Source organism: Gymnoscopelus braueri (assembly GCF_963280865.1).
Source record: "Gymnoscopelus braueri genome assembly, chromosome: 7".
Classification (NCBI taxonomy): Eukaryota; Metazoa; Chordata; class Actinopteri; order Myctophiformes; family Myctophidae; genus Gymnoscopelus; species Gymnoscopelus braueri.
Genome location: NC_137608.1, coordinates 43289093 through 43298976, shown reverse-complemented (window position 1 = coordinate 43298976; position 9884 = coordinate 43289093). Strand labels below are relative to the sequence as shown.

Sequence of the window (9884 nt, the reverse complement as noted above, 5' to 3'; positions counted from 1 at the left end):
TCCCCTCCAACACCAATATGAAATCCAGCAGGGAGCAATTATTACAAAAACTATCATGCCATTGTGATCAAGAAGCTTTGGGGTAGAAAGGCAATACAGTCATTGTCTGAACTAATTAAGGCCAGTCCTGCTGTGGGATCAAAAAATATGTCACAGGGCTTCACAGCAGAATCCTGTGTGTTCATTTAGAGAGGGTAGAAATGTCCCTTTTACTGTGCAGGATTTTCCGGACTCTTCAGGACAGGAAAAACAGCATTATTTCCATGTTGAGATAACCGTGTATTTTCTTTTTTTCAAGGGAAAATAATTACAGTGGGGTTTGAATTATTTCCAAAAAGCCACAGAGTCAACTTTCAAGTAAAAGTATAAAATTAGTACAGTTGGATTTGGGGGTGGGAAACCCATTGCTTTATCTATTTGTAACTCTGAGAGAGTACAAATGGAACCAACCCTTATTTGGTTCCATTCGTACCCTCTCAGAGTTGAGTTGAGTGTAAAAGAGCTGGAAAGTGAGAAACGTGACTGTGTGACCCAACGATGGCACATGGAAAACAAGTACAGCCGCTATACTGTGTAGATAATGCCTCCTTTATACCGCACACACAGATTTAATTAAAGATAGCCCAGGTTTGGCTTGGTCAGGTGTGTGTGTGTGTGTGTGTGTGTGTGTGTGTGTGTGTGTGTGTGTGTGTGTGTGTGTGTGTGGGTGTGTGTGTGTGTGTGTGCGTGCGTGCGTGCGTGCGTGCGTGCGTGCGCGCGCGTGCGTGCGTGTGCGTGCGTGTGCGTGCGTGTGCACATAATAGTACACACTCTGAAGAAGTGCTGAAGAAGACATAAAACCCAGTGTCAATGTCTTAAGCACATGTATCCTATAGCATCCCTATTCTGGGGGAGAACATTTGTTGACAATAGCAGATCGCCAGGCGTTGTGAGCTTGTAGATGGAAAGTATTCAGGGAAGAGGTGTAGAGGGAAAAAAGGAAAGGACCAGATATAGAGCCCTGGGGGACCGTGGTCAGAGGAGAGACATGCACATCCACACCCAAATTCAGGCAGGTGCTAAGCGAAAAAATATAACATGTAAACTGAAAGAGAACACACTCACACACTGTGAGCGTTCTCACAGTTTGACCCTGGTCAACTGTAAATATAAATTACTGTGGGGTTCAAGTAGTTATGGGGGAAAAGGGGAACACTTGTTTAAAAAGCATCAGAACATAGTAGGCTGCCCCATGAGTCTGCCCAGCCTTTGGTACCGAGGACTAAAACTAGAGTTATACCTCTTGTGTGTGACAGACAGCTATAAATACATGAACAAAGAGCTATCTTCATATTGCCGTCATGCAGAGCTGAGAGAGATGATTATCACGCCGACATATTTCAGGCTGACCGCCAACAGAACACCATAAACGTAGATTTCTCCATCATTAAAGTCTCAAAGATACGAGTGGCCCCCGAGGCAGCGTTTAGGCAGCTCTCTCTCTCTCTCTCTCTCTCTCTCTCTCTCTCTCTCTCTCTCCACGCTCAAGCATCTCAGAGCGGTTTAAGCCGCCCAGTTTTGTCATAATGTCATGTGTCTGGCCCCGATGATTGGCAGCTTCAAGTGGTTGCAGATGAAAGCGGGGGCCCCCATGCTAATGAATAGAGCCCTGATTGCACAGGCTCCTCGTGGTGAATTACAGATCCACTGCAGTGCCCCTCATGTCTCTACATATTCACACTGACGCTCTTTATGCTGATGAGCCCTCTTCTTCACAACAGTCAACAACATAGAAAAAAACACTGCCATCATGCCATCTTCATCATCTCCTCCTCTTCCTCCTCGACTTTATTTCAAGATGCTCCCAGGCGGGGCGGGGGGGTTGGGGGGGGGGGCTCTCGTTCATCTGCTTGCCGCTTATGTCTTTCCTTATGCGAGTGGAAAACCTGCATCTGCTTCTGTTATTTGATTCACCACTTGAACCCTAGCGTCCCTATTCTGGGCCCTGTCAGAATTGGCGAACCTTTGGCGTAAATAAGCAAGGATTCGGTGAAAAGAGAAAAGTGAGGCGGCCTAGGATAGATCCCTGGGGGATCCCAGTCAACAAATTCTATAGGCATTCAGTGGTTGAAATGACGACATCCGCTGTCATTCAGAGTAGGCTAGGCCAGTGATTCTCAACCTTTACACTTTCAAGGACCCCCATTTTGATATACATTAAGACCCCAATTCGATACGATTTCTATCTCGTGATCTTCTGTGTTAATTTTGGAACCACATAGACCCGTAAGGGTGCATTTGGTTCCTAACTGTCAATCAGTTACCTGGGGACCACCTGGAACGAACTCAGGGACCCCTGAGAGTCTGCAAACCCCACATTGAGCACCAGTGGGCTTCACAAATATAGCTGATGATCATGATAATGCCGACCAGGGATGGATTTAGACTCAAGGAGGCCCCTGGGCCAATTATAGCCCCATGGTCGGGCAAACATACTTGAGTTGTAAGGCATGTGTGGGTCAGGAAAGCACCTGTAGACATTTTATCATACAGGATTTACAGACTATAACCATACGGTATTTACATGATATTTATTTGCACGTAAACAATATATTATATAGGGCCTAAATTCTTGCCAGCTCTGTTAGTCAGAGTCAGACGTTATTCCTGTTAGTCAGACGACCATTTAGGAGGGGGCTTGTACTGTAGGCTGAGGGGCTCACATATTTGAGTGTTAACGTATATTTAAATATGTATTTACATTTAAGTAAATTGTCGCCAGTGGGCCCCTGGGCCCACTGGCCCCACTGGCCTTGTCCATAATCCGTCCATGCGTTTGACACCTTGGTTGTTGAAATTAGCTTCCAGGCATATATTTCTGCACTGTAGAATAACCCACCGCAAAATGCAGGGTAAGTGGACCGAGCTCTTTCGCTGTCAACTTGTTATTTAGGGCTCATTTTAACCTCATATTTAAAATATTCTTAGCGTGTGTTGTCATTCACCCTGCATTTTCCTTTATGGGATGAGGCAGGAGGAACTTGCAGTTTATGGAGAAGTTCTCTCAGACAGAAGGTGACCGGATTTGGGGGCACTTTAGTTTCAAACTGGTAGACTAGCTGGGGTCTTGTAGAAAAGACCCACGTCAGCAAGTGGTAGGGTTAACACTACATGACAGAGCAGTTTCACAGGAGGGAATTCTCTCATTTAGACAAAGCTGACCACACTGAATTTACATTGAGGCACAGTGTTTTGTTTAAATTTGGACATTATACAGGCCCACCATTTAACCCCCAACCATAAATGCTGTACACAACTCTATACAGTATCTAGTTTCCAAACAGAGCAAAGTTAAAAATGGATTTATCTTACTCCGAACTATAGGCCTGCTATACATACTGTGCTATATGAATTCTGAAAAATATACAAAAAGACCTTTGATGTGTAAACTATGGCCCTTACAGTAGCACATGAATGCAGGCGTAGAAGAACTGATGAAAAGCAAGGAAATAGGTAAAACAAATGATTCACTTTGCCCAGGCTCGCAGCCAGTGTGGCACTAGGCAAAAATAAACAGCCAGCTCCGTAGCAGGGTTCCCAAAATGTGTTTATTTTTGGAGATGGCAGCGGCTTTTGATACATTATTGCACTTCAAGCTTGATTTATGACAAGCTGGACCGGGGCGGTGAATCATTCACTCTGACATCTTGGAAGCATCAGTGTCATATTGGGGCCGCCTTGTGTGAGACCATGGCGCGGGGACAGGAGGGAGACTCTCACCATCTGGCAGACTTGGGGTCTTGTGCCACGGTGGTGCCAGACAACCTTTTTAGGCTGCAGACGTCACCAAGCCTCTCAGCCAGTGGAGAAAGAGGAGGACGCCCCATCAAGCACTCTCGTTTGTCAAATTACAGTCATCATCACAGGGCAGCCCAGTTGCGCTGACGTGATTCTTTCACACTGCAGTCCATCTGTCTCTGTACTGTAAATGGCTTTTTGTTTGGTCTTTACATGACCGGCAGGATGATGAAATAAGTTAAAAGGAGCCACACAGCGTACTGTGTCCCATTCAATTTGTGGTAGCTATACGTCTACAATGCAGTAGCTCCTTTTCCCCACAGGGTGATGCTGCATCCTCGTGGCTAAAGATGAATTCAGGGCCTGGTAAACAATGAGCATACTGGATACTAGCAACTGAGGACCCATTTGTAGGTATTCACATTACAAGCTGTGTGATTGTTATCTTTCCGTGCTGAATAAAAGCCCTAGGAATGTAACCGAATTGCAACCCTGAAATCAAATCTGTGTTGATTGTTTAAATATTGTCTCAATTTGACCACTTAAGGTCTCAACTGTGTGTGTGTGTGTCTGTGTGTGTCTGTGTGTGTGTGTGTGTGTGTGTGTGTGTGTGTGTGTGTGTGTGTGTGTGTGTGTCGCGTGTGTGTGTGCGTGTGTGCGTGCCTGCTGAGGGCGAGGAACATGTAGTCCATACTAAACCAGGTCATTGTTTTTGTTTGGTCAGCCTTGGGGATTTACTATTCTCCAAATGAACAATAACTTCTAGCTTTCATGAAAAAAGTAAATTGCATATAAGTATCTTATCACAGAAGGTTCAGAAGATTATATTAACAACATTAGTATTGTAACATTGTGGAGGTATGCACAAATACATGTGCACACATGTGTCTGTGGGGGTTTGTGTGTGCGTGCGTGTGTGCGTGTGTGCGTGTGTGTGTGTATGAGCGTGTGTGTGTGTAAACAACCCAACCCACACCCTGCATTTATTCTCAGGGGTTTTTCCTTTCTTTTCACTCTCTCTCTCTCCATTGTTCCCTAGCTTCCTCCAGGTTGGCCCCATCCCGCCGGGCCACCAGTCCCCAGGTGGAGCTGGATTCTCACGTTGCTCCTGCATTGTGTCCCCTCAATAGGAGCACTGTGGAGTGAACCAACAAGGGCCAGTTTCCACCCAGCTGTGCCGGACAGACCGCAAGCCAAGCAGGTCAAACGAAGGCTGGAGGAAGTTGATGTCACCCTGCGTGCCCTAAAGTGTGTCACCCAAGTGTCTCTGATCAGTTTGTTGTACCTGGGTGCTAATGATTTACTGGCCTGGTGCAGGGTTGTCCCACTTCTTCACAATGTGATGCTTAATTTATCGTCTGAGAATAGCCGTTCTACAAGCTCACAGTTCGTCGCGATATTGTGAGCTTGTAGAACAGCTATTCTCACTGTCTTACGGCAAAGTATATAAATGATACTTTCACAGAGACGAATAAGGAACTGGTGACTCGCAGCCAAACTGTGCAAAGTTTACAATTCACTTGATTCTTGCATTTCATTTAAATCAAATAATTATTCTATGAAACTATGAAAACAAACAATGCTTAAATCCAACCAAGGCCTCAACTATCATTATGCAAAGATATACGTATTTCTCCCATGTGTAAAATAATGATTAAATGTCAGTAAAGACACACATACAATAAAGACACACATACAGTATATCCATTTAATTTTCACCTCACTTGTGGGCGGTGGTGGAACAATTACTCAGATCTGTGTAGGTTTCACAATCATATTGGATTGTAATTAGTAATGCATTAAATGTGTTCCTTTTAGTGTTGCAGCTGGTAAAGGTGGGGATGATTTTAATTTGCTACTTTAAGTGCAGCTGGGTAGCTCTTAATATGATAATACATCATAATGTATCAGTTAATGTATGTTTTGTATTAATAATCTAAATCTGCAAATATAAGGTATCAAGAAAAATAATCAAGTAAGTAAATCTACCTCAAAATTGGACTTCACCACTTGAGCCCCAACATCCCCATTCTGGGGGGAACATTAGCCAAAAATAGCAGATCTACAAGCTCACAATAGATATCTATACAATAAGTATAGAGGGTTTAAGTGGTTAAGTATAGTACTTGAGTAAATGTACTTTCCATCACTGCTTGTGGGTGTCCCATTGCTGTTGTGGGTGAGGTTTGATTGGACACACTGCTGGTGGCTCCACCTTGCCAGTAGAGGCACAGTCAGTCCTCCAAGCCAGTTCACCTGTGAAACCTGGTCCAGTGACAACAGTCACTTGCACTATCAGGGTCAAACTAAGCCCGACAGAGACGTCGCTGCAGAAAACCAGAGCAAAGCCTTCACGTAAGTGTAAGAATGATTCTTTTTATTTGGTCTTTTTATTGATTTATCAACAGCCAAAGCTGCTCATTTGTGTTGTGTTATTTCTATACTATGCCCCATTTCCCACTTTATTACACAGGGAAAAGCTAATTTAAAGTTTTTACAATAGTCTTTCTTTGGCACGTTCTTTTCAATCATGTAGAATGGTAGATAAAGACGAACAAAGCAGAGCTTTTATTTGCACAATGCTTGTGCTTTTGTCATTATCAGAGTTGGAATCTGATGGCTGTGTCAATGGGGCTTGTTCTTCTATTGACATACTGTACAGCTGCATGACTCATCATTACACAGTAATATCCTGAGTGTTCATTTAACTCTCTGAGTTACTAATGGATCAATGAACACGGTGTAGTTTCATATTACATATTCCTCACTGACGCAATGAGCCCAACAGATCAGGGCTGGGCAGTGTGGACAAAATCAAATATCTCAATATGTTTGACCAAATATCTCAATATCGATATTGTGACGAATCGATATATCATTTTTATAAAATAAGGCTTAAAGGGATAGTTCACCCCCCAAATGACTTTTTTTTCTATCGATTAGTCACCCCATGGCGACTTGAATTCATGGGTATTGTTTCGTTTTTGTCGCACTCCTAAGCCAATAATTTGATGACCAGCAGCGGTTCCGGTAGGAGACACAAAGAGTCTCCTTTGTGTCTCCTACCGGAACCGCTGCCTACCGGTTCGCTGGTCATCAAATTATTGGCTTAGGAATGCACCAAAAACAAAAAAATATCCATGAATTCAAGTCTCCATGGGGTGACTAATCAATAGGAAAACAATGTTCTTTTTGAGTGAACTATCCCTTTAAGTAATTACAACCAGGAAAAGACAACAATTATGCCATATCACCACATTATATCTCAAATCCAAGACGATATCCAGTCTCATATCACGATATAGATATGATATTGATGTATTGCTTTCCATGTAGCTTGATAAGAAATTCTCACATGAACACTGAGGATCTGACCGTGTGTACTGTTCGCCCTAAATGAGACTTTCATTCCACCTGTCCTGCAGTGGACACCATGGCCTCCACTGTCTCCGTGCGCAGCTACTCGGTGCGCCAGCCGTCCTTCTCCACCATGTCCCTGAGGGACAGTGGACGGAGCATGCGCTCCAAGGCACCCGTCTCCTCACTGGCGTCCATCAGCGGCGGCCTGTCTCTGTCCCGCTCCCTGTCCGTGGGCAATGGGCTCAACCTGCTGGGCTCCAGCTTGACCGTGAATGGCTTCAGCATGGGGACCAGTGACAAGGAGACCATGCAGGTAGGGATGTACGATTAATGCAATAAATGCAATATCTGTTAAATCAATATCGGCAAAGAATCGCAATACTTTCTGCTGCTATTTTATTTTAAATGAGTGTGAAGCTGAAAACCCCTTTTGTGATGATTGAAGGCTGCAGATTCAATCAATGTTTTCTAGGGAAGCTTTGTAATACCTGTAGGCTAGAACAACTAAAAGCAAACAAGTTGGAAGTGTTAAGTAAAAATAAATGTTACATCTTTACTATATTTTAGTTGTTGCTCAACTCCTTCATTAGTGAAAGCAGACAGTGTATAGTGTTCATCAGTAGGCCTGATAAATCAGGTAACAAGAATGCATTGTTTTTTAGAAGTCTACATCTGCACACAGAATCACGGTTACTGTACAGTATAACAGGTGTACAGTAAACCCTAATGGAAACTTGTCTTGCAATATCGATCGTTTGACCATGCAATTACTGTAAATCAGTTATTAGATATCGCCCCAGAATTTCAACATTTTGTTTCCCTACATGCAGGGCCTGAACGACCGGCTAGGCAACTATCTGGACAAGGTGCGCACGCTGGAGAAGTCCAACATGGAGCTGGAGCTGAAGATTAAGCAGCTGATGTTGGAGAAGGTGCCCAAAGGCCACGACATCGACGGCATGATGGCCCAGGCGCACGCCATTGGACAGGAGGTCAGTGCTAAGGAGATGACGGCAGGGCGGCCGTAGCTGAGTGGGTGAAGAGGCCATCTGGGAATCAGATGGTGGCCGATTCCCAGACGCCCCCTGCCTGGTCTGCACATCTAAGTGTCCCTGGCCTTAGCAACATACTTAACTCCTAAGCCCCATCTCAGAGCCATCTGAGCAGCCATCAGCTGGGTGAAGCTGTAAAAGCATTTTCACTGGGACCAGAAAATACTCCCTTTCCGTGACGTCAACGTCAGCCTCTCAGATGAAAGCTTTTTCCTTTTGTGTGACAAAAGACAAAGATGTCCGTCCACAAATCCCTTTCCCCTTTCTTTCAATGTAAACAACTTACAATACACTATGATTCATTATGAAACCTGATAGTTTAGCATCTGCAAAAAATGTGACCCACATTCCGATGTCTTTAATGTTCCCGACGAACAATGCCTTCATCCCGCTCTCTCTCTCTCTCTCGCAGGTGAGGAAGAAGACCCTGGAGAACGCTCGTATCATGCTGGAGATCGACAACGCCAAGCTGGCCGCCGACGACTTCAGGGTCAAGTGAGTGTCACACGGAGGGTCTTTTCTTATAACCTGTCTGCGACTGTTCGCATGGGAGCGTCAGACCGCAGAGAGGCACTGTGGATAAATGAGCCGTCTGTCAGCTTAGCGAAATAAGAGCCTCGTTCCCACGGCGCTGCTCGGAGGGGTGGGGGCTGGGGTGGCTGGGGGGCTTGTGGTTCTTGCGTTAGTGAACATTGGGACATGATAGATCACTCAGGTCAAGGGCACATCATAATACCCATAGTTGGCAAGATGAAGTAGAGATGCTAGAACGGACCCCCCCCCCCCCCCCCACACACACACACACACACACACACACACACACACACACACACACACACTCACACACTTCTCTTTTTCACATGTTGATGGTATGTTCCGTCTTCCGTGGCAGGTTGCAGAGAAGCGTAGCTAGCACACCGCAGAAACCCTCTTAATTTGTACTCTGAGGGTGTTAGAATGGACCGAATTGTTACACCTTATGCTAATCCTCTGTGTTAAGTTAAATTAACACTGAGGATCTCGCTGTGTAGTGGCAACGTGTGTACATGTATTTGTGCATGCGTAAAGGCCTACGTGCATGGTGCCATTATGCACAAAATGCCTTCTTGGGTGTTAGTGATTTATTGATTGAATATTGTATTGACAATTTTTAAAGGTCCAGACAAATGGATGACACAAAAAGCCAGAGGCTTGTTTCCATTGTGGTCCATTGTAGTCCATTGTGGTCCACAAAAACAACAGTGCAACAACAAGTCTCTCAAGCCAGACTCTTCAACAATCATTGAATGCTACCGTCTGAAATTCCGCCTTATATTTTAGAATATATTTCTTTATTTCCATTTCTGCTAAGCAGTTATAGCCGGATAGGCTTCAAATGATTCGGTTTCCAGTAGGACTTATTTACGCAACTGCAAAGGTGAAATGGAGGTGGGGGAGGCGAGACAGCCGCTTGATTTTCTTCTGATTTATTTGCAGCGTCTTTGTCATGTAACTACAAGCTCACAATTGCGAAGCGATGTGAGCTTGTAGACCGGTTGTTTTCGGTGTGTGAAACCATCTCTGACCATGTGCAAATCAGGCTTTAGGTGGAAGCATTTGAAAATTGTGTCAGCCAACAAGTCTCTCTCAAGACACTAGGGTGTTAGTGATGTACTTTGTGATGCACTCAGTATCGTGGCTATATGTCTACAGATG

General features: G+C 44.5%; 1 protein-coding gene across 2 annotated transcripts in view; it reads left to right on the top strand.

Moving 5' to 3' along the window:
- Window positions 1-6015: 6015 nt before the first annotated feature.
- The window catches only part of LOC308088772 (keratin, type I cytoskeletal 18-like), an 11293-nt gene continuing 7424 nt past the window's right edge, over window positions 6016-9884 (top strand). Inside the window, exons 1-5 of one of the 2 annotated variants that reach the window (XM_080433351.1) lie at window positions 6016-6132; window positions 7203-7450; window positions 7968-8129; window positions 8602-8684; window positions 9882-9884. The exon at window positions 9882-9884 is cut by the window's right edge and continues 154 nt beyond it. In XM_080433351.1, the coding sequence (XP_080289477.1) occupies window positions 7211-7450; window positions 7968-8129; window positions 8602-8684; window positions 9882-9884 (488 nt within the window). In that variant the 5' untranslated portion in view covers window positions 6016-6132; window positions 7203-7210. Of the gene's footprint in view, window positions 6139-7202; window positions 7451-7967; window positions 8130-8601; window positions 8685-9881 lie in introns of both variants that reach the window. The other variant, XM_080433350.1, reaches the window with a different exon arrangement.